Here is a 25,644-nt window from a genome sequence, read left to right as displayed (position 1 = left end):
GGATGACCAACACAAACTGTGCAGCAGCAGATGAGCTATCGTCTCTGACTTTACATCTACAAGGTGGACTGACAAGGTAGGAGTGTCTAATAGAGTGGACAGTGAGTGGACACAGTGTTTAAAAACTCCAGCAGCACTGCTGTGTCTGATCCACTCGCACCAGCACAACACACACTAACACCACCACCAGGTCACAGTGATTAAATGAGTGATTAGATGAGCTATAAATGGCACGTCACCAATGTTTTATTGACTAAATGATACAACAGCCATGTTGCAACCAAAGACAAACAAGTTAAGAACTTAAGTCGCTTTTAAGCTTGCAGTCCAAAACGCCCCAGTATCCGGGTACTCGGGGGTCCGCGTGTTATTACACCACAAGATACCACTGTGAATAATATGCGAACAGCATTTGACATAACATTTCTCCTCAGGATCACTTCCACTGAGATATCATTAACCGAACGTGAGCACTGTGTATTCCCTTTAATGAAAAACGTTTTGTTTAAAAGCACAAATTACGAATCTGAAAGAAAAAAAAAGGAGAAAAAAAAGAAAAGAAATGAAACAAAACGAAACAAAACAAAAGTGATCACAGTGCTGTGGAAACAGACCGCTGTGGAGGAGCTGAAACAAATCTAACAGCATCAGAGAGAGAGTAGGCAGCTGGGGGTCTCCCATCTCTACTACTTCCTCCTGGTGCTCGGTGGATTCCCCACACTCCCCGTGTTGAGCTCAGCTCCTCAGGCCGTTTCGGGAGATGGAGTCTGGGTGGCACAGCACTCTGCAGGGGCGTGGGCTCACTGCCCCATCCCTCTCTGGACCTCACCTAACCGCTTCCCTCTCCGCGCCTCAAGCCTTGATCTCAGCCGGAGGGCAGTACAGCGCATCCGAGTTCTCCGACGACAGCTCCTCTGTCGGGAAACGAGGGAGAGGTTAGAGCCTACATCACTCAGCAGTGTAAACAGGAGAAACAACCCACTGAAATTACTCTACACCAGAGGTGTAAGTAACGAATTACATTTACTCTCGTTACAGTAATTGAGTACAGTTTTCCCTGTAACGGTACTTTGAGTGTCATAGTACTTTTACTCTTACTTGAGTTAATTTTTAATGAAATACTTTTACTTCACTACTTTAATTTTCATAACGTTACAGAGTAAAAATAAATGAGTGTATCAGCTCAGAAACCAATAAGAACGAAGCGCTATTAAATTTAAAAGATTCACCAATCAAAAAACAGCAGCTCCGGCAGGAAAAACACTACAGAGAAGGACAGAGGAGAACTGAACCAGCACACACGAGGAACAGACGGTCCAAACGGTCATCTGTGTTCATTTAACATGAACTAAAGAAAACAGCGTCATTATCAGCGACCAAACAAGAAACCTGCTGAGATCCGCTCTCACAACTTGAGTCCAGCCTGAGGCAGCATTAGCCGAGCTAGCTGATCCGAGCTAAACAGGTACCGTGTTTACGGTTTCTTCCTTCTTTTATAATGATTGTTTATTAAACTTTAAATCTATTGCGTATATTTTATTATAAGTGTCTGTCAGCTACTTTAGTCAAGTGGGTGTCGCCCACAGCCTACAGTTTACCATTTATACAGCCTATTTTAGCTGCTGTTTGGAGATAAATGGTCATTTATGGCTGTGAGACAAGAAATCTAGTCTAATACAGGTTCTTCATAAACTTTGGACAGTGATTCTGTCGCGCTGTCGTTCTTTAAGCTGACCGGCCTGATCTGATCCCTCCTCACCTCCAGCTCTCAGAGGTTTAGCTTTAGTGTTTTTGTGTACAGATTATTTCCAGTGATGTAGCCGAGTAGCTCAGAAATATGTTCAGGTTGTGACAGCAGAAATACGAAAAAGTAACTAAGTAACTCGGTACTTGAGTAGTTTTTTAATGAACTACTTATTTACTCTTACTTGAGTAATTTTATTTACTAATACTTTTACTTGTACTTGTGTAAATTATCACTACAGTAACAGTACTTATACTTGAGTAGGGATTTTCAGTACTCCTTACACCCCTGCTCTACACTGTTAGAAATAAAGGTTCTATGCAGGTACATTTTTCGTTCATCAAGGTACAAACAATGTAAATGTTCCCTCAAAGGTACAACAGTGGTTTTAAGATCCAATTGTGAACCTTGAATAAGTGTTTTCCAGGTGAAAAGTACATATTTGTACTAGTGGTGTCAATCGATTAAAAAGAATTATCGAATTAATCACACTAATAAGTTGTGATTAATGATTAATTGTGAAGTTTTTTTTTTAACATCCAAATATCCCACCTAAGCTTCATCAGCTCTGGTGGTTTTCTGCTACCATGAGTATCCCAAGGATTGATTAACAGCTTAAAGGCTGGTTTTACTTCTGTTCAGCGGTGAAAGCGGTAACTTCGGTGCTCGTCCTCACTCAGGGTGCTGAAGATGACTCGGGTATAATCCCCCTTGCATTTCTTACTTCTTAAGCACTTAAGTCTTTTTAAATGCTTGCAAAAGCCTTCCTGAGGTGCTGGATCTCAGGAATGTCACAAGCTGTATTGCTATTTCAGGCGTTTATGTTTTCTGTTTGTGTAAAGCACTTAACTGCCACTGTGTATGAAAGGTGCTATACAAATAAACCTTACTTGCCTTGGGCCAAATCATAGGGCTGTAAATGGGCGTGTAAAACTGCGATAGGAACTTTTTACCCCGACCAAAGTCACATACCTTCCATGTAGACGTCAGAGAACAATTTAAAATACTGAATAAACACAAACACAATCTATGGCACCTTTAAAGGGCCCATATCCTGTTTGTCCACTTACAATGTGTGTGTGACTTTATGGACACTGTAAAAATGGTAACAAGCAGTTTTATTCAATCTAAATAAATACTTTTAATGAATGATTCTTTAGCCAAAATTCATTTTTTAGTGTTGAAAAAAAACTAGTTCAATTGCTTTTTACCACATGAAGTAGTTTTTTAGGTTGAAATGACAAACTATTTTTTACAGGTGTACCAAAAACAGTTATGATTCATTTGTACATTAACATTTTCCAACCTCTCTTCATCCCTTAGTACTGAACAGGCCGTTTCTTTTCACTGCACCTTTTAGACTGATATACAAATCAGCTCTGTTCTGATAGATAGATAGGTCGATGGATAGATGGATAGATACTTTATTGATCCTGAAGGAACCTTAGCAACTGGCGAAGATTGGCTAGATTGGCCACATTCAAAAAGCAGACCAGGCTGAAACACTGCTTTTAACTCCTTGTGTCAGCGTGATCCCTTTGGGATCAATAAAGTATTCTGAATATGAATCTGAATTTCATTTCATTGATTCTTATTTTACATTCATGGTCATTAAATCATCAAAATAATCAAAAGTTTCTCACGTACTAATAGAATCCTATATGCAAATAATAGACTGAATAGGCAGATGTACATAAGTGAATTGGTTTTTGTGACATTATAAAAACAATGGATTCAAAACAGGCTGTAGCTTTTGCAGCTTAGTTTACATATTTGGGGTCGTATTAAAGAAACTTCCTGTCTTGTTGTCTTAAGATCTGACAGTTCAAGATAAGATTATTCACAGATTCGTATTACAGAAGCAAATCTGATCTGTATTTAGGAATCTTATCTTACAGCATCTTATCTCAAGTTAGGAAATCTTAACTTACTCAATCAGATTCAACAATGAACTGTTATGTCTGTTACCTAGCAACCAACCGTATGCACACAGCTAACGTAAAAACAAGTAATCAAAACAAAAAAAAACTAAAGCGCAAAAAAGTTGAAGTTGTGAATACTGTGAGAGCGCCCTCTGCTGTTTATCAGAGCGTCGCCGCTCCCCAGTTTCAGTCTCCATTTCCCAAACGCTTTAGCCGAGCGCGCTAACGTTACTCCTCCTAATAAACCGACACACGTTCAGCTCCGTCTCCTCATTATTCACCACCATCACTGTAATATTTCATCATCAACATTAACACACGAAGGTGATCAGAGGGGCGGTGGAGATCGAGTCTGCAGCGTCTGAGATCTTTAAAACGCAGAGTTAGAAAAGAAAATCATCTCACAGTGAAAGCAGCGTTTTACAGTAGAAATAAATGGAGCTCATTATGCTGGTAGTGAACTATGCTGCTGACTCAGCTGCCTAAAAACCATAGAAACGGACCTTAAACAGAAGTGAGGACCCTGTTGGGGTTCATCCTAAAGTTAGGACAGGATTTAGGAGGTTTAGTCTAGTTAGGATGTTTGTGTGATGCTGTTTTCTTATCTGGAGTTACTGATGAGATTATGAAGTTAGGAATTGTTGTTCTGTAAGAGCTTCTGTCCGAAATTCAGTCCGTACTGAAGTTGTCATGATGACTAAGCAAGATCTCAGACCTTTTCTGACTCAGAAGTTTCTGTAAATGGCCCTTTGACTGTACTGAGGAGTGAACAGTATGTTTTAAAACTACTGGCTGCACTCACTTTAGTAAGTATAAGAGTTGTTGTAGCCCTTTTTCCTCTGTTACGGCACTATTTTTTATCCTAACTTAAATTTTAATGCTTAATAGATTTAACAATCCTAATTTAATTTCTAATTAGATGTTTAATTTAATGATTCTCTGTTAAATCTATTGCTTTAAATCATGTCTTTAAATTTCTCTTCTTTACTATTTTTAAATGACTCTGTATCTTCTCATTTGTAAAGCACTTTGAATGACAGCAGTGTATAAACAATGCTATGTAAATAAACCTGCCTTGCCTAGGTGTGTGGCAGAGATTTACATGGCTCTCTATAGAAGAAAGGAAAAAAAGATGTGCGTGGGTAAACACTGTAAATCAGTCCAGGAACTTGTTTTTACATGATATGGGCCTTTCAAACAAATTCCTAGAAGCTCCAAGCCACAGTACTCTCATTGTTCTGCCTGGTACACCAGTTCTCAAACCAGTCCTCAGAACCCACACAGCCCACATGTGCACTCTTCTTCAGTTCCCACCACACCTAAACCATGACATCAAAGGGGAACTTTAATTTCCGCATGATTAAATGGTGACGATGTAAACAGAGTCGTTCAGAGTGGTTTGGTGTGAAACGATCTGTTCTAGAGAAACTTACCGAGTCAGAATTGTCCACAGTGGTGGTGATGGGAACCAGACGTCCACCTCTAAAAGCTCCCTCACAGAAAGTTACTACATGAAATGGTTAGAAATATAAATGCAAACTGCTTTACAATAGTTTTGAGAAAGTTTTGGCTTAAAGTGTATTTTTGAATCCATTCGTGGTGGAGGGGTACATGCAGGGTGTTGTAAGGCATAATCCCTAAAGATTTTTTTCAGATTTTTTAGTATTTTACTATCAACATTATACACCGATCAGGCATAACATTATGACCACTTCCTTGTTTCTACGCTCATTGTCCATTTTATCAGCTCCACTTACTATATAGGTGCACTTTGTAGTTCTACAGTTACAGACTGTAGTCCATCTGTTTCTCTGCATACTTCAGTGCTGCTGGAGTTTTGAACACTGTGAACACTGTGTCCACTCACTGTCCACTCTATTAGACACTCCTACCTTGTCAGTCCACCTTGTAGATGTAAAGTCAGAGACGATAGCTCATCTGCTGCTGCACAGTTTGTGTTGGTCATCCTCTAGTCCTTCATCAGTGGTCACAGGACGCTGCCCACAGGACGCTGTTGGCTGGATATTTTTGGTTGGTGGACTATTCTCAGTCCAGCAGTGACACTGAGGTGTTTAAAAACTCCAGCTGCACTGCTGTGTCTGATCCACTCAGACCAGCACAACACACACTAACACACCACCACCACGTCAGTGTTACTGCTGAGAATGACCCACCACCCAAATAGTACCTGCTCTGTGAGGGTCCATGGGGGTCCTGACCACTGAAGAACAGGGTAAAAGGGGGCTAACAAAGTATCAGAGAAACAGATGGACTACAGTCTGTAACTGTAGAACTACAAAGTGCACCTATATAGTAAGTGGAGCTGATAAAATGGACAATGAATGTAGAAACAAGGAGGTGGTCATAATGTTATGCCTGATCGGTGTATACAGATATATGCAGGGCGTTGAGGCAAAATAGCCCCAAAGAAAACTATTTATTTTCCAGATTTCTCACTATTGTACCATCATCAACATTGCATATAAAACTCTGAAGACATGTGTGGGTTGACTGGTGGTTTTGGATGGTAAATAAAATGGCCATATTTGTGTTGTAGACATTGTAACCCCTGGTTCCCATCAAAACCACTGTACAGATACGTTGGCTTCTCTACATACCATACCGTTTCACGTCAAACCTCTTTTAATTACCTGATTTACATCTCAATGACTGAAAACAAAATTACAAACAAGTGTTGAGCAAACATGCAGGATAATCCTGAGGACCTGTTTGTAAACCACAGTTATGCAGTGTCATTCCTAAAGATTCAGGTGAAAGGTCTTTCAAACTCACCAGGAAGGACGCACTTCCACAGGCCGTATGTTTTCCCCACGGCCGTCTGCCACAGACGCAGAGTCCCGTCCTCAGAACCGCTGGCATACAGTTCTCCGTCAGGGCTGAAGCGCACACAGTGCACGGGCCCAAAGTGACCCTTGTAGGACTCTGAGATTTTTGGAGAAAAACATTCAGTACTTTTGCTGTTATATGTATTCACAAAAAAGGCTTAGCATCTCTCAAGAGCCACACATCCTACATCATATCATATTCAACAACAAATAGGGAGAGTTTAAAGCAAAAGTGGAACATTAGCCACGTTTACATGCAGCCTAATAATCCGTTAATAATCCGACTAATAGCTCAGTCAGAATAGAATGCGTCCATGTAAACAGTCGGAATAGACCAGTCCGATTGAGGCCGTTCTGATTGATCGAGGTGGGTAATCCTGTAAATAATCTGTTAAATAGAAGAATAATATCCGTGTAAACGCCTGTATCTGATTACATTCCCTATCGGAAAGTTTAAGTCCGTTCTGATCATGTTCGTCGCGTCATAGTCAAAGTTTATACTGGTCTGCAGAGGAGACGAAGTTCATGCTCTGATCTTTAAAAGACGGCGGTGGGACTTCTTTAATAAGGACATGTGAAGGACGTTTTCCTGAGTCTGACATCATTTTAAGGCGATTAAAAACACAAGCACTGCTCACTGCTGCTCATCTCACTCTGACTGGACTCACGTAATGCTGGTTGGCATAGTAACGCCTACACTAAGTGGTTCTCTCCTTTTTTTGTAATTTTTTATTTGTTTGGGGTAATAGTAAAAAACAATGTGTTTTTTTGTTGTTTTTTTGACCCCACAATTGTAAAAATATTCACGTCTACCAAACAGTCGAGATGGCCTTTTGTGGCATATACAGTGACTCAAAATGTGCTCTACCAAATGGTTGAGCAGAACATTTTAAAACATCCCTGATCGGCCAGTTTTCCGCTGGAAGGTTCAAGATGTTAAACCTTTTGTTTCCATCCAAAACTTTCCAACGAAACAAGAGTAGCGCTGTGATACTTACAGAGTTTAAATACAAGAGTGATTCTATCCTAATAAATAACTCAAAATTAGACATGCATTTATTTAGCAGCCAGAAATCATTAGGCCTTGCCTGAAGGCCTAGAAAGCCCTGAGAGTTCCCTTACTGGGCCACTCCTCAGCTCAGAGTTGACCAAAAAAGTTGTCTTAATTTTTATTAACTGATGTAATCACAAGGTAAGGAAAAAGTTTCAAGCCTGGTGCCCCAACCAGGAAATCAGTTTGCAGCACAGAAAGTTCACCTAGTATTTCGTCATGAATTAAATTGTTTAGTTTTCTGTTTAAATTTCATTGATTTTCATGGCTTACTTAGTGTGTTTTGCTGCGTGACGCCTGCGGCGCCGGGTCTATTCTCTAAACACCGCTGCGCTTCAGTGCAGCATCTGGGGCTCTACGTGGAAGCACTGACCAGTTAACACAAGCGCCGAAGTGAAAATCAAGACTTTCCGCATTGCTCACGTCACACAGACGCAGTATGTGTGAATCAGACATCACGGCTCCAGGGTGGTTGTGTTTCAGATGCTGTGGCATTCGTACTGCTCTGCTTTACAGTGTCTGCATTCGACTTGTTGACTGGTTTAGTTTCGCTGAAATGCTCCCAGACTTCTGAAAGTTTCGGTCTCGAAAGTTTCTTTGCCTCGCCTTCTTCACACTGTCCGCTGCGCCATCATTCCCTATGTTCTTCATTAGTACAGAATGCAGTCGTGCCAATGTTTTAGTTTTTATTAACTGATGTAATCACAAGGTAAAAATCTCCCAAACTCCCTGTTGATGTTTCATGGGGAAGATGTTCCGTGTGGCTGCTACATGGATTTTAATTTAACAAGCACAAGTGGTGTGTGTGGTGGGGGGAATATTATTATTATTATTGTTATTATTATTATTAATGCTACTGGTGACATGAAACTGCATTACCCTATCTTCCCATTGAAAACTAATACCTGAACAGTACTTGACAGTGATTCTCAAACCGGTCCTCAGGGCCCCCGGACTGTCCACATTCTTGCTCTATCTCTGTTATGAGTTGTGAAAACTTGTAGAAAGCACCGGTTTCATAAACACTGGTCTAGGCGTCTGCTCTTACCTTGACCCTACCTGCAGTAACGGTGAGCTGCCTTACAGGCTGAACAACCTCTTAGTTGATGTTTACTCAAACAGCCTTCCTTCAGATTCTTACCCATTTCCTCCTTCGTGCTGTAGTCGTATTTGTAGAGCTTGAAGTCGTCTCCTCCAGCCACGAAGAAGTCTTTGTCAGGGTGCAGTGATGCAGAGTGAATGGAAGCTGGGGCGTCAACGGTCTTAATCAGGTCCAAGCTACAGACAGAGGGAACATGGAGGTTATGACAGATAACTTTTACAATCAAAGTGCAATGACTGTGTGTCAGCTAAAGGCCAAAAACAGAAAACAGTATACAAATAAAGAAGGTAGGTTCAAATAAAGGCCGTATGCTGGGGATGCACAATCGGAATCGTCAGAAAACTGAATTTTTGCTCATAACAATCGGCTAATTTATTCTTTTTATTCCGGCAGTTGTGTTGCAATTTCATTATGTAAACAGTAGAGGCAGGTATGTGCTTTGAACGCTGCTGCCACACCTGTACCAAAATGTCGTATCATAATTATATATGACTCCTTGTGTTAAGCAGTCAGGCGCTTCTTACATTTGATTTAGCACTTTTATTTGATTCATGTTATTTAATTATAGGCAACTGATTTAAAATAAATGCCAGTTTGGCTCATTAAAGAGCAAATAACGCTGCTTATATTGGAAACTTGGCTGATAAACAGTGCTGGAAATGTGTTAGCATGTTTCGCCCACACAGTGAGTGCGTTTACATGCACTCAGTAATCTGATCATAATCAGATTTCTGCAGTTATCTGATTATTCCAATGGTCATGCGAAGAGCACCCTCTGATTTCTTAGATCGGAGTAAGGTCTAGAAATTTGATTAAGAAATCTGATAAAAAGGCTGTATTTTAGCTCAGTAGTCAGATTTCTCAGTGCATGTAAACTCTTACTCTGATTTCTTTCGGATTTCTCAGTCTGAGCATGTGTGAAAACAGACGCCGGCACCGGAAATAAGCGAGCAGCGTCGCCGCAAGACACAGCTAAACACTACTGGAGCGTCGCTGAAACCAAATACATGCTTGACGAACTGAAGGATTTAAATCTTCTTGATTTTTTTGATGTATATTCATATTTTTAGGCAAAGTGGTGCGAAAAAAATAATATGAAATTTGAGTTTTACATTATGTTTACAGCACTTCTTCTGTGAGTTTATTGGTTGTAAAGCAGAAATCTGATTACTGTCTGACCTATGTAGGCTAAGAATTTTGCCATTATCTGATCAAGTGCATGTAAACGTGTTGATCGGATAACTAAAATCCGATTTTCTGCAGTTATCGGATTATTAAGTGCATGTGAACGCGCTCACTGTGAGCTTTTAAGGCCAAAAAAATTGTCCATCAGCCAAAGAAATCAGAATCAACCACAAAAGTTCTTAAATGGTGCATCCTTATAGTATATAAATAAAAATTACAATTTTTGTTTTTTAAAACTAGAATAACCTAAATTTTGTTATACTTTGTTAGAGTATAATAATATGTTTGATCTCTCATTGGGTGACAGTGTAACTGGGCAGCTCTGGCCTAAATGGATCCTGTAAATACTGAGTCACTGTTAGCCATATAAGCATTCTGGGTGAAGTATTGATTTAAGGCAGCGAGAGTGACACTGCCTGTCCCTTAGTTAAATATTCGTTAATAATCTTGTGTATTGTTCTGGTCTGTTGAGTATGCACTGACAAACAAATGGTGAAAAACTAATCCTGATTCACTGGAGCATCCCACACACACACCCACCATCAATCACTGTCTACATCTGCTTGTTTTCATGAAAACTCATGCCGACAAGCAGTATGTGCCTAACAGCATAGTGTAGTGGTGCACCACATTTTTCTAAGCATGAGATATTTACGTGTGAGCTTTGTAGAAAGCAATGGTCCTTCCGTATGTGATGACGAGAATCTCCCCATCAGGAATGTACTCCATGCTGCTGACCGATGCTTCAAATGAGAGAGTCTTCACTGCTTCGCCTGTGTTTCTGTCCCAGAGGCTGGAGAGGAGAGCGAGATATTCAAATGCATTTAGTGAGGGGACACTTGTGCGGCTGCAATACTGTTACTGAAGCACCAAAATGCTTTCAAAAGTGGAAACACAATCAGTGAATACACTGAATTATCAGCTTAGAGGTACGCCTACCTTGTATCTGCACTCACTGGCTGTTTTCTCAGGTTCACCTACCATACAGGTGCACTCTGTAGGTTTACAGTTACAGACTGTAACCCATCTGATGCAGCATAATTAGAAAAAGTTGTTTCCAAACAATTAAATGCGTATCTAATACCAAACAAGTTATATGAGAAGTTCGTCAGGTTTTTGTTCCAAGGATAGCACTAAGACAGCATTGGCTGTGAATGAGTGATGCACAAAATCCATCTATTCTGGTTTTATAAGATCTTAGTGTAGCTTTTGATACCAGACCACAAGATTTTAATCCAACGTCTTGAATGCTGGGTCGGCCTCTCAGGCACAGTTTTAGAGTGGTTTATATTTAGGTAATTGGCAGTTCAGGGTTTCAATGGGAAATCATTCATCAAAAAGATTTGGCATTTCTTGTGGAGTCCCTCAAGGTTCAGTTTTAAGGCCTTTGCTTCTCTCTTTGTACATGCAACCTCTAGGTGACGTCATTAGGAAACATAATATAAATTTTCATGGCTATGCTGACGACACCCAGTTATACATTTCCATTCCTTCTGATGCTTAAGACTCTGTAGACAGACTAACCAGCAGATGTCGCAAAATTTTCCACAATTAAATCAAGTTAGTCGTTGGTACAAAAACTCAGAGAAAGCTGCTTTATGAGAACCTTGGTTCTTTAGCTTCATATACCAAACCTGAAGTACGAAAGCTGGGTGTGATCTTAGACTCTGAGCTCTGTTTTATCTGCATGTGAACACAGGTCACTAAAGTAGATTTTTATCATTTGAGAAATATCACAAACGTTCAGCCTTTTCAATCTCAGAGTGACGCAGAGAAACCTGCAAATGCATTTGTTATGAGCAGAGTTGATCACTGTAATGATCTTCTTACTTCCTACAAAAACAGTCCATCCTCTACAACTCGTACAAAACAGCATCCTAACAAAAACACAGAGATCAGATCTAGCCTGTTTTAAAAGAGCTGCCTGTATCATTCAGGACAGATTTTAAAGTTCTGCTACTAGGTTTTTTAGGCTCTAAATGACCATAAAGCACCACTTACATCATAGAGTGTCTGTTTATGATCTTAGATCTGCAGATACTGACCTACAAACACCTTCTGTAAAATACAGAAACGTGGAGAGACTCGTTGAGTTATTCTGCTTCTAACTCAATTCCACCTTTTATTGGACTTAAGAAGCATCTAAAAATGTAGCTCTTTAACTCAGCATTTAATTAAAAGTTACGTATTGGGGTATTTATCTTTTAATTTGACCTGTGTCATTTTCTTACATGATTCTAAATTAATGCTCATAAAGCTTAACAGTAATAGAAGAAATTATCACCTGTCTGTAAAACAGTTTGAGCTGCCGCAGGCATTAAGTGCTACAGAAATAAAAATGTATTTTTTATTATTATAATAATAATTATTATTATTATTATTAGCAGTAGCCACCTTCTACCTCATTCATTAGATGAAATGGGAAGCAAAAAACTGATCACCTCTCACACTGTTATATGATATCAAACTGCTTTATCGAACATCTCATTTTATGTCTACATTGTGCAGCGCTGCTCCAAGCCAACCCTAACTCTGCAGCTCAGGAAGTATCGACATGAAATGATATACTGCACTGCTGTGCAAGTGCAGATAATCACAGTGTCTACAGTTACACAGAATCATGTGTAGTCAGCCAATGCTTGCTCTTACGAGACACACGTGCAAAGGTGAGAGGAAAAACACAATATTATCCCTAAACATCTTATAAACTCTGGAGTTAATGTAGAACTGCTAATTCACCCTTTAACCCTGAAGATCAGCGCAGACTGCTGGGCACCACAGCAACACAGACAACAATCTTGCCCAGCTAGTAGCTAACGAAACGGCAAAGAGAGAGATTTAAGACAAACACCGATAATTTGGAGACGAATGAATATACTTGCATTTATAAATCACTCCAGCTGGTTTCCTGATATGTTTAATCTGCCAAAAGAAACGGTCAAACACCAAAAAGTCACAAAGCGGAAATTCTCTTCTCGTTCAAATCGTCCTCAGTAAGGTCAGCTCAATCAGAAGCTGACCTTAGCCTCCTTAAAAAAAAAACTACTTTTGGAAAAGTTTCCTGCCAGAGATGCGAGAAAAGTGGTCTACAGCTGAACTACAGCTGAAAGCAGAGCAAAGTAAGTCTGTGTTTTTATTTAAAATCTGTTAGCCTGTACTAACACATTAAAACACACTCAGTGACATTTACAGCCGAGAAGGTAAAATGGACATTAAATGTTGTGGCTCCCAAGGTGGTCTGATTTTTGCTGAAAGGACAAAATGGCTCTTCTTTACATTTGGGTTGCAGACCCCTGGTGTAGGGCCAGCATATTTATTTTCGGCTACACGGCAGAATTTGATTTTTAGGTAAAAATAAAATAATCCTCCATTGCTGTAAAATAAAGCTCTGATGACTGTTCAAAGCTAGTAGCTAACGAAAAGGCAAAGAGAGCGATTTAAGATGAACATTGATAATCTGGAGACGATGGACTTATTTGCATTTATAATCACTCCAGCTGGTTTCCTGATACGTTTAATCTGCAATGAAAAACTGGCAAACACTAAAGTCACGAGGCTGAAGTCAGTTTCTCATTCGCCAGCTTCTCGTTCCGATTTTCCCGTTCCATCTTAAATGGTGCCTGAGGTGCCAGAATGTAACTGTTGCATTATTTAAGGTGGAACGGGAAAATTCGAACAAGAAGCTGGCGAATGAGAAGCAACTTCAGCCTCGTAAAAAGTCGAACGTTGAGACACTTTACAAGAAACTCTTCCACTTTTGAGGAAAAGTTTCCTGCCGGAGACGCGAGAAAAGCAGCTATAGCTGAGCTAAAGCTTCAAGCAGAGCAAAGTAAGTGTGTTTTTGTTTATACTATATTTTTTAGTCTATACTAGAACATCAGCACATATTAAGACATATTTACAGCCAACATGGTAAAACGTTACTTCAATAAAATGGACATAAAATGTTGCGGCTCCCAAGGTGGTTTGATTTTTGCTAAAGGACAAAATTGCTCTTCTTAACGTTTGGGTTGTCCACCCCTGATCTAGCCCTTCATCAGTGGTCAGTTTCTGTCCACAGCATTACTGCTGGAGGGTATTTCTGACCGTCAGACTATTATAAACTAAGCAGTGACACTGACGCATGTTCAAAACCTGAGCAAGGCTGCTGTGGTCAGCCATGGCCCTATGGTGGTTCCTTTAACAGATGGCGTAGAGTGGTTAACACATTGTGCCACAGCAGACAGTAACTGTAAACCTACAACCTGCACCTAATGGCAGGTGTACCTGATAAAACAGCCAATGATTACAAAGCATTTGTACCTAATTAACTGGCGTCTCTGAACGTGGACGTCCAACACAACTCACCGTATAGTTTTGTCATCTGCAGCAGAGAGAATCTGCTGGTCATCGTTACACCACAGAGCTTTCTTGATGGCTGAGGTGTGGCCCGAAATCTCTTGAGGCTCTACAATAGAAATAAAATACCGTTTCATTCAATAAAAAGGCTTTTGTTGACAAATAGAAACCGTGTATTGAATCATGGGTGGAGGCAGGAGGCATAAATGATCTCTTAGAGACATAATCTCTGTCGTTCTCTTTCACTGAAACTTGCTGATGATCTGTTCTTTTCCATACCTGCTTCAGGTTTGCTGAGGTCATAGATGCGCAGCACTTTATCGTTACCTCCTGTCAGAAGGCAGTTGCTGTCCTGTTGATGCCGACACAGGAACAACACGGGGTCAGTTTTGCCGACACAGATTAAACAGACAGTAACAGCTTGCAAATCTTAACATATAAGAAAACCGAGAAATGCCCGCCAATATGGTTTCGTTCACATAGCAGGTAAAAGTGGCCCAAATCTGATCTTTTTCTTCATTTGTGACACAGATGTGCGCCAGTGTGAACAGATCAATACACTGAATCTGTTCCAATTCCGATTTGAGACGCTTTCATATGTGGTACTGAAATCCGATACGTATCCGATATGCGGTAACGCGACTAGTGATGGGCCGATCCACATTTTCAGTTCCGATCCGATTCCGATACACTGCTGATACTGATACAGATTCCAATACAAAAGCTCTTTTCACTTTAATATTATCATTATTATTGTTGATATCCTGTTTAAAGTTGTGTTTAATCTTCCAATCACTAAGTATATCTGTAATAAAGGCTGCAGCTGAACTGCTGGTGTGTGACCCCCTGCACTTTTTCACCTGACGCTCCGCGCTCTGCAGTCCTTATGTTTCCGAATTTACCCAGTGTACAGTGAGACGTATGAGACGCCAGGCTCACATCTGAGGTCCAAATATCAGTTGTGAAGCTCATGGCTTTAAGCACCGCTAACTGTGGTGACACTCAGTTGTACAGTTCGACTATCTCAGTCTCTGAAATGTATTTTCTGGGTGGAGATTATTCCTGGGCTCTAAGGCTACGTTCACATTACCAGGTTGAAGTGGCACAAATCCGATTTTTTGCCCTAATGTGACTCAGATCTGATGTTTTCAGAGCTGTGTGGACACACACATCTGATCTTTTCAAATCCAACCTGAGCCACTTTCATATGTGGTCCTAGATCGGATACGTATCAGATTCATCTCACCTTTTTCTCCTTCGTCTCGCTCTAATAATGAAGCTGAGAGCTGATCAGAGTTAATTATCTTCTCAGCGAAGCTCGTTCTGCTCGTTAGTTTGTGCTGATGATGCACGTGATTCATTCACGTGACGTTACTGAGTAGGATGAGCTCATGAGGGTCATTTCAGGACGCCGGTTCGTCACATTAACGACAGATTTGAATCACTTACCTAAACGAGTGTGAACCATCGTGTCAGAGAGATCAGATTTGAGCAAAAAATCGGATTTGAGAAATGAGGCTTGTAATGTGAACGTAGCTTAAGTGCCCCGACAAACTGTGATATCCGACATCTTCCACGACAGATAGCGGATGGTCATCGAGTATAATGAAGTATATAATCTAGTATACGAAGCAACTTCTCTGGTATCCCTTTAGCCTTTGGGGTGTCTGCTGGAGGTTTATCGCGTTTCTGGAGAGCATCAGTGAGAGTCGCTGCCAGGTCCTGTCTGTTAGCATGAACTCCTGGTACTCTTTCACATGAAACCTCTGCAGGTGATTAAACTGGTTGTATCGTACAACACAGCCGTCCTTCCACCCCTCACCATACTTTACACATATTACAAGTAGCGGTCTTGCTTTTCAGCATTTCCAGACTAAAATATCTCCAAACAACCAACATTTTACTCAAACCAACAGCTGATGTTATTCGCTCACTCATTTACACACTGAAGTTGCTGCCAGTTCATGGTAAGACATGGAATGGAATCTGGATCGGTGACGTTTCATTATGTTACGTTACAGTGGGTTCATGGTCCAGCGCTTATGGATTGGTAAGTGAATCGGCCCTGTCCGTCCGATATCTGATGAGTGAATTATGTCAATATCAGTCCCGATACCAACATAGGATCGGATCAGTTTTTAACAATGGGTGCGTATACATGCACTCAATAATCCGATCATAATCAGATTTCTGCAGTTATCCGATTATTCAAATGGTCATGTAAACACCATACTCTGATCTACAAATCCGATTAAATAATCCGATAAGAGGCTGGATTTTAGCTCAAGATTCAGATCTCTCAGTGCATGTAAACTCTTACTCTGATTTCTATCGGATTTCTCAGTCTGAGCATGTGCAAGATCAGACAGTGGACGTCGCGAGACGCAGCAAAACACTGTCAGAGCGGCGCTGAAACCAAACACAAAATAAAGCGTTTGAATATTCTTCATTTCTAGATGATGTATGTTTATCTTTTCAGGTAAAGCGGCGCCATGTTTCAAATAAAAAGCCACAGCATGAAGTTTGAGTTTTACGTTACGTCACATCTTCTTCTGTGAGTTCATTGGCTGGTTGCAAAGCAGAAATCTGACTACTGTCTGACTCACGTAGACCTGGATTTCCCCATTATCTGATTACTCAAGTGCATTGTGGCATGCACCCGCCCCCCGGGCCCGAACACCCAGCGGCGACAAACCTCGGCCAGGACGGCAGGGAGAGAGCCGCGGGTGGGGAGGGGGCGGAGCGCAAAGCCCGGGCTCCTCCGAGTAACCCGAGTGACACGAGTGACCGCGGCCGTCATCGTCGGGGCCCGGGGGCAGGCGCATGCCACATGCATGTAAACGTGTTGATCGGATTACTGACAAAAATCTGATTTTCTGCAGTTATCGGATTATTGAGTGCATGTAAACACACTCAATGTGAAACTGCCGGTTGTGACGATCACAACGATCAAGCATGGCTTCCTTCACCACACACTGATGCACTACGCAGGGATAAACATTCATAGACAAACTATTTCTTTCCATTTTTATTTTTAGCAGGAACACATCTGATTTGTGCTTGGCATCAGTGAAACCATGGCAACCAATGGTCAGCTCGGGTTCAGAAACACCCACAGGCAATGAGCGACCAGCGATTTGGATGACAAGTGGTGAAATGTTGCTGCCGGTGTGAACACAGGGTAACAACAGAGCAAGTAACTGAGTACAGGCATACTAATATTGCCTGTATCAGCTCAACAGGTGCGTTACCTGCGTGAAGTTAACACATTTAACAATGTGCTTGTGCGCCAAGGTGAGGACCTCATCTCCAGTGACTGCATCCCACACCTTTCTGTAAGATAAGAAGACGACGACATGACGTCCGACAATGCCTAATTTATCCCAAAGGGCATGAATCTGCTGTGAGTGTTACTTACGCTGAGAAATCAGCAGCAGCAGTAGCTGCCTTAGTGGCTTCTTTATTTAAGGTGGCCCCCCAAACGGCACCTTTGTGACCCAAGAACGTCCCGATCCAGTCCCCTGTGTCTCCCTGGCGCAACATCGGTTTGCCATCTGCAAAGGCGAACAAGATGAGACTGAATAAAAAGGTTAACTGGCATAACATTTATTTGACATGCAAGCCTAACAGTACTCACAACAGTGATTTCTAGAAGGGATATTTACATGGTACAGTGTGTACTCAGTGTCATTTACTAAATAAAGGGTCCAGACCTACCTTTGCAAGCACTTATAAGGAAATAGCCGTAAGGTGTTATTCCACTGAAGGCCAGATCCACAACAGGTCTGGTGTGGCCTGAGCAGGTGAGCGGAGTTTGCCTCATAGCCATTCTCTAATGTAAACCTGGAGAAATAACAGCAGCTTTATTAGGATAATTAATCTTCAATTATTTCACTCTGACATAAGACTGCAAGGCAATTCAACGACCTGGACAACTGCCTTAACACAGAGAGAGGATAGAAGAATGTAATATCACGATACTTTAAGAAGTTTTCATTATACAGGACATGTGACAAAATATACACCGATCAGGCATAACATTATGATCCCTTCCTTGTTTCTATGCTCATTGTCCATTTTATCAGCTTTTTAAAGGTAGAATGGTCACAGACTGTAGTCCATCTGTTTCTGCATACTTTGTTAGCCCCCTTTTACCCTGTTCTTCAGTGGTCAGGACCCCCATGGACCCTCACAGAGCAGGTACTATTTGGGTGGTGGATCATTCTCAGCACTGCAGTAACACTGACGTGGTGGTGGTGTGTTAGTGTGTGTTGTGCTGGTCTGAGTGGATCAGACACAGCAGTGCTGCTGGAGTTTTTAAACACCTCAGTGTCGCTGCTGGACTGAGAATAGTCCACCAACCAAAGATATCCAGCCAACAGCGTCCTGTGGGCAGCGTCCTGTGACCACTGATGAAGGACTAGAGGATGACCAACACAAACTGTGCAGCAGCAGATGAGCTATCGTCTCTGACTTTACATCTACAAGGTGGACCGACAAGGTAGGAGTCTCTAATAGAGTGGACAGTGAGTGGACACAGTGTTTAAAAACTCCAGCAGCACTGCTGTGTCTGATCCACTCGCACCAGCACAACACACACTAACACACCACCACCACGTCAGTCTTACTGCAGTGCTGAGAATGACCCACCACCCAAATAGTACCTGCTCTGTGGGGGTCCATGGGGGTCCTGACCACTGAAGAACAGGGTAAAAGGGGGCTAACAAAGTATCAGAGAAGCAGATGGACTACAGTCTGTAACTGTAGAACTACAAAGTGCACCTATATAGTAAGTGGAGCTGATAAAATGGACAGTGAGCGCAGAAACAAGGAGGTGGTCATAAAGTTACGCCTGATCGGTGAATCTACTTCACAGATAATATTCTGATAATCCTTTATTGAAAGCATTTGCATTTAATATTCGTTCTTGTAAAGGGGAACTTATTATACATAATTAAATGGCTGAGATATAAACAAAGTCATTCAGACTGGTTTGGTGTGAAACGCTCTTACTGAGTCAGAACTGTTCACAGTGGTGGTGATAGGAACCAGACGTCCACCTCTAAAAGCTCCCTCACAGAAAGTTACTACATGAAATGCTTGATAGTTTATAAAGTTGTGTTTAAAATGCATTCATAATGTCATAATGTTATGCCTGATTGGTGTAGAACCATCATTTCACATCCTGTGTGGCACTAAAACCAATTTACAGGACTAATAATGCTCTCTTTGTGATCAATCATGTGGTTGGGAAGTGTCTCAACTACTGAGGACATCCACTGCATGCTCAGAAAGGTATATTGTGACATAATTTATTAGAATAACAATAACAACAATAACAATAAATTAAAAAAAGGATGGTCCTTCAATGGCTCTTTAACAAAGACAATGGTTCTACGTAGAACCATGAACACTCATAGAACCATTTACATGCTTAAATGATCTTTGCATGGTGAAATGGTCATTCAGATTGATGAGGAATGTGCTGTATATGGTTCTACACAGCACCTTTTTGAAAAAGGTCATCTATGTAGCACCAACAAGGGTTCCTCTGTTGTTACGATGTCAAGCTTGTGATGAGAAAGATTTAATGAAACATTCCCTGATTAATAATCAATAAATAAATTATTGGCTAACTTGAGCATTTGGAGAGCTCCTAAAACAGGTAACATTGGGGAGCAGGCTATAGACTGCATGCATCTGGAATATCATCTCTAAAGGGGATGAACTCAATGAACTCTTGCACTCACAAAAAGAAACTGTACAAATTATAGCTACAAATTACAGCTGAAGTGAAGGGAATTGTATTAGATGACAGTACAAATTATAGCTGAAGGGAACTCCTGAACTTGGGTGAAGAAGCTGTGCAAGATGACCCTGTGAGGACAGAACAGCCTGAGACGACCGGGTCAGAATGGTTTTTAAAAAAGGACATCATAAGGCTCCCGAGTGGCGCAACCATCTAAGCGTTGGCCCTATCGTCAGGAGATCGCGAGTTCGATCCCTGGTGATGGTACAGCCGTCCGTAGCCGGGAGTCCAAGAGAGCACAGGCCTTGCTCTCTCTGGGTGGGTAGGATGGCCCCTCCTTCTCCCCGCCATCACTCAGCGCAATGCTAGTCAGCGCAGGCGTCTGTTAGCTGACGTAACAGATCTGGCGGTTGGCGCTTTCCTCCGAGCGTGTTCGGCTGTCCAGTGACGTTGCGTGGGTGGCAGCTCGAAAAGAAGCGGTGGTTGGCTTCACAGGTCTCGGAGGAAGCCTGTGTTAGCCTTCACCCTCCTAGCGTTGATAGCATCGTGTGATTGGGGGAGTCCTAACTAGCGGGGTGGAATTGGAAACGACTAAATTGGGGAGAAAATCGGGTGGAAAAAAAAAAAATTATAATAAATAATAATAAAAAAAAAGGACATCATGAGTGTCCCATTTCTTCTTTTTATCCCTACCCCTTGTTTTCGAGTGTCACCCTAACCTCTTGGAACTGAGTTACAGGGTAGTGGTTGAAATCTTCCCTCTGAAATGAGACCCTCAAATAAAAAGAGCATCACTTCATTAACAGCTACCAGCGCTGCTCTGTAGGCGACCCTGCCAGTCTGCAGTGACAGCAGAGGAGGGTAAAGTTCAGCTCCTCACTGCTGGGCTTTAGTTACATTTAGGGAATCAGATGATCTTCAAAGAGGGGGGCAATTATTTATTATCGCCCACCCCTAATTCTTCAGTGATATGAAGCTGAAGTCAGATATTCTTGTTCGAAATTTCCCGTTCCACCTTAAATGGTGCAGCAGTTACATTCTAGCTGGACTGCTGGACTATTTAAGGTGGAACGGGAAAGTTAGCTAGCCAGCTCCCGAGATATCAGCATACTATTAGTGATATTTTATGCTTATGAAGAAAACGGCACTGAAACGACATTAAACTAAGATAATACAGTGATTATCGTGACTTTTTAATGGAGAAAATTCTCACATTTGTGGGTTTCTTTGGTCTCTTGTTCTCCATCTTGCTGGTTTTTCTCTTTTTCTCATATCTCTCTGTTTGGAGTCTCTGAAAAACCTCTGTTTGGAGGGTCATGTAGCCCCAACGCTTCACCCTCCCCCTCTATCTCAACAAGAATCAGGACACACTACCCCTAGACGTGAACGCCCAAAACAGAGGGCTAAGGGCTCAGTGGTAGGGGCGAGGGGTGAAATGGGATTGGGCCTTGGTTTTCAGGGGAGCCAAAAAGGGTGCAGGGTTTGGATATAATGGGGATTAAGGTGGTGTGGAGTTGTGTAAAAAGGGGTGGGGTGATCACGTCATCATCCCAAAGGGAATAAAAAAGGATGTTTGAGATGATATTTGCATTGTGGTGGTCCGGGAACCATCTTGCCACTCGATGCTCAATAAAGAGAAGGCTTTTCCCTTCCTTCCACAAGAACTCAGCAGTCTTTTTATTCTTTTTCATCCTTTTTTACTTTTTTTCATCCTTTTTTACTTTTTGTTGATGTTTTTTTAGATTCTTTTAAATCTTTTAAAGAAGTAAGATCACAGATAGTTTTCAGGGCAATAGCATAGAACAGAGATGTTCATAAACGTCTAGACCCTGGGGTTCTTCAGTTGTTACAGCACCAAGTTTGTAACCAAAGAAATCCCCTTTTTTTTGGTGGTATACAGAACCATTTCGTGCTTAAATGGTTCTCTGCATGGTGAAATGGTTCTACAGATTGATAGAAAATGTGTTGTGATGCAATTGACTCTACCTAGCACCAAAACGGTTCTTCTATCATTACCATGTCAAGCTTGTAACCCTTTTGGGTTCTATATAGAACCATTTCATGCTTAAAGGGGCCTTTGCATTACGGAATGGTTCTTCAGAACGGTGGAGAATGTGTTGTATATGGTTCTATATAGCACCAAAATGGGTTCTTCCGTTGTTACAGTGTCAGGTTTGTAACCAAAGAAAAACCCCTTTTTTGGTGCTATATAGAACCATTTCATGCTTAAATGGTTCTTTGCACGGTGAAATTTTTTTTGTTTTTTTTTTATAGAATGTGTAAAAAAAAGGGTTCTTCTATCATTACCATGCCAAGCTTGTAACCCTTTTTGGTTCTATACAGAACCATTTTCAAAAACCACACACACAACAAATTCTTCATCAATCTGAAGACACATTAAACCATGAGATGGTTCTATACAGAACTTATGGTTCTAAATAGAACCATTTCAAGCTTAAATGGTCTTCTATCATTACCACGTCATACGGTTCTTCTATCATTACCACGTCAAGCTTTTAACCCTTTTTGGTTCTATACAGAACCATTTTCCAAAAGGTTCCACATAGAACCACAAACAATAATTCTCCATCAATCTGAAGCCCCATTAAACCATGAGATGGTTCTATACAGAACTCGTGGCTCTAAACAGAACCATTCTATCATTACCCTGCCAAGCTTGTAATCCTTTTTGGTTCTATACAAAACCATTTTCAAAAAGAACCACACACACAACAAATTCTCCATCAATCTGAAGACCCATTAAACCATGAGATGGTTCTATACAGAACTCGTGGCTCTAAACAGAACCATTTCATGCTTAAATGGTTCTTTGCATGGTGAAATAGCTTTTTAGATCGATAGAGAGTGTTGTATACGGTTCTATATAGCACCGAAACAGTTCTTCAGTTGTTACAGTGCCAAGTTTGTAACCAAAGAAAACCCCTTTTTTGGTGCTATTTAGAACCATCTCATGCTTAAATGGTTATTCAGATTGATAGAGAGTGTTGTGATGAAATTGTCTCTACCCAGCACCAAAACGGTTCTTCTATCATTACCCTGCCAAGCTTGTAACCCTTTTTTGGTTCTATACAGAACCATTTTCAAAAAGGTTCTACATAGAACCACACACAACAAATTCTCCATCAGTCTGAAGACATTTTAAACCATGAGATGGTTCTATACAGAACCATTTTGTGCTTACATGGTTCTTTGCATGGTGAAATAGTTTTTTAGATTGATAGAGAATGTGTTGAATATGGTTCTATGAAGAAAGGTTCTATATAGCACCGAAACGGGTTCTTCAGTTGTTACAGTGTCAAGTTTGTAACCAAAGAAAAACCCTTTTTTGGTGCTATATAGAACCATTTCATGCTAAAATAGAGAGTGTGGTGATGAAACTGACTCTACCTAGCACCAAAAAGGGCTCTTCTATCGTTATCATGTCAAGTTTGTAACCCTTTTTTGGTTCTATACAGAACTCGTGACTCTAAACAGAACCATTCACTTTAGTAACGAACCCCCTGTTTTAACAGTGTGGTTAACTTCAGCGAGCGGCTAAGAGCGAGACCGGCCTGCTCAAGCCTCCACAAACACGTTCAGCCAGCAGGTTAAAATGTAAATATGAATGAAATGCTGAGGTTATAATAATAATAAAGCTCCGTTTGATCCAGCTGTAACTGCGGAACTCAAACAGGCCTGAAAATCAAGCCATTTTTAGCTGACAGGGCGCTAACGCTAGCTAGCTAACCCAGCTAACGCACTGTGTAGCTCACTGTGCCTCACAGTAGCGTGAGCTAATGCTAAGCTAACCTCTGCTACACGAAGCAGAAGTCAGCTTCTTGTTCGAATTTCTCCGTCCCACCTTAAATGGGGCAAGCGGTTACGTCCTGGCGCTTCCCGTTCCACCGCAACTGCCGCCCCATTTAAGGTGGAACGGGAAAATTCGAACAAGAAGCCGAACTCATCTTTGTCTCTGCCAACAGTAGCGTAAGCGAATGCTAACGTAGCTAAGCTAACCTCTGCTAAACGAAGCCAAAGTCAGCTTCTTGTTCGAATTTCTCCGTTCCACCTTAAATGGGGCAGGCAGTTACATCCTGGCGCGTCCCGTTCGACCGCAACATGCTGCCCCATTTAAGGTGGAACAGGAAAATTCGAACAAGAAGCCGATCCCAGCCTCGTCTCTGCTAACCGGTTTACGGTGTAACATTACCTCGTTCACAGACAGCAAACGAACGGACCCGTAGATGTGTTCTTGCCCCGCGACGCTGGGAGAGGTGATTCTCGGGGAGGTCAGCGCTGTAGATGTAATATTAGCTCCGTGGAGAGCCGGCGAAGGAGGGAGAGCACCCGCTGGAAGTGCTGTGCCACCAACAGCAGCAGCTACAGCCAGAGCCGAAAGCGCGGAAGGCCGCTGAGCGCTCACATAACGGGCCCGGACAGGAAACCGCGCTCTGACCCGGCACCATCACATCCGAGCAGAAACAAGACACCGAGATTTAGGGCTGGGTGATATCACAATATTTACCGGTATCGCGATAAAGCACATCACGATACAACACTTTTTAAATTGTTATTAAAGCATTAATACATATTATACTACAGAGCTCCTACGGGGCCATGATCAGTGGTTAAAAAAACAAAAAAACAAAAACAAAAGTTATGACATTGTGTTCCCTCGCACTATTGCAAAGGATTGGAAAACTTTTAATAAAAATATTAGTAACATTAATTCAAAATGTAGTATTTTTAATGTATGTCAGTGTGCTCATTTAACCACTTCTGTAATTGCCCAGTATTGATAAGCTGTAGCTAAAATCAATACATAAATTAAATCAGGCGTGCACACTGCTGATGGAATTTAATAAATCCATGTGATGGCTGGAGGCATCCAGGATAAACTTTGTTCTACAAACTAGCCCACAAGTTATCATCTACTATTTATATCTATCTTAATATCTATATGTAACATTACATACACCGATCAGGCGTAACTTTATAACCACCTCCTTGTTTCTACACTCATTGTCCATTTTATCAGCTCCACTTACTATATAGGTGCACTTTGTAGTTCTACAACTACAGATTCAATTACTGTTCTTCAGTGGTCAGGGCCCCCATGGACCCTCACAGAGCAGGTACTATTTGGGTGGTGGGTCATTCTCAGCACTGCAGTAAGACTGACGTGGTGGTGGTGTGTTAGTGTGTGTTGTGCTGGTCTGAGTGGATCAGACACAGCAGTGCTGCTGGAGTTTTTAAACACTGTGTCCACTCACTGTCCACTCCTACCTTGTCAGTCCACCTTGTAGATGTAAAGTCAGAGACGATAGCTCATCTCTTGCTGCACAGTTTGTGTTGGTCATCCTCTAGTCCTTCATCAGTGGTCACAGGACGCTGCCCACAGGACGCTGTTGGCTGGATATTTTTGGTTGGTGGACTATTCTCAGTCCAGCAGCGACACTGAGGTGTTTAAAAACTCCAGCAGCACTGCTGTGTCTGATCCACTCAGACCAGCGCAACACACACGAACACACCACCACCACGTCAGTGTTACTGCAGTGCTGAGAATGATCCACCACCCAAATAGTACCTGCTCTGTGAGGGTCCATGGGGGTCCTGACCACTGAAGAACAGGGTAAAAGGGGGCTAACAAAGTATCAGAGAAACAGATGGACTACAGTCTGTAACTGTAGAACTACAAAGTGCAGAA

At 41.5% G+C, this 25,644-nt stretch overlaps 1 protein-coding gene across 1 annotated transcript; it reads right to left on the bottom strand.

Moving 5' to 3' along the window:
• Nucleotides 1-320: 320 nt before the first annotated feature.
• Nucleotides 321-24,391, bottom strand: LOC118812618 (serine/threonine kinase receptor associated protein). Its single transcript, XM_036577722.1, has 10 exons — nucleotides 24,148-24,391; nucleotides 17,906-18,031; nucleotides 17,607-17,742; nucleotides 17,440-17,521; nucleotides 14,468-14,540; nucleotides 14,198-14,297; nucleotides 10,506-10,643; nucleotides 8,705-8,841; nucleotides 6,460-6,609; nucleotides 321-914 (listed from the first exon to the last, which is right to left on the bottom strand). Exons 2-10 carry the CDS (start codon nucleotides 18,015-18,017, stop codon nucleotides 853-855), a joined length of 990 nt encoding a protein of 329 aa, XP_036433615.1. The 5' UTR covers nucleotides 18,018-18,031; nucleotides 24,148-24,391; the 3' UTR covers nucleotides 321-852.
• Nucleotides 24,392-25,644: the final 1,253 nt, after the last annotated feature.

Source organism: Colossoma macropomum, unplaced genomic scaffold (assembly GCF_904425465.1).
Source record: "Colossoma macropomum unplaced genomic scaffold, Colossoma_macropomum, whole genome shotgun sequence".
NCBI classification, from domain to species: Eukaryota; Metazoa; Chordata; class Actinopteri; order Characiformes; family Serrasalmidae; genus Colossoma; species Colossoma macropomum.
The sequence above is the reverse complement of the archived record's forward strand: the minus strand, read 5'-3'. Positions and strand labels throughout refer to the sequence as shown.

Coding starts and splice junctions, on each gene's coding strand:
- LOC118812618 (XM_036577722.1), bottom strand. CDS start 18,017: ATGGCTATGAGGCAAACTCCGCTCACCTGCTCAGGCCACACCAGACCT. Junction 17,743..17,905: donor CCTTATAAGTGCTTGCAAAG/GTAGGTCTGGAC, acceptor TCGCCTTTGCAG/ATGGCAAACCGATGTTGCGC. Junction 6,610..8,704: donor CAGCACGAAGGAGGAAATGG/GTAAGAATCTGA, acceptor CAAAAATCTCAG/AGTCCTACAAGGGTCACTTT.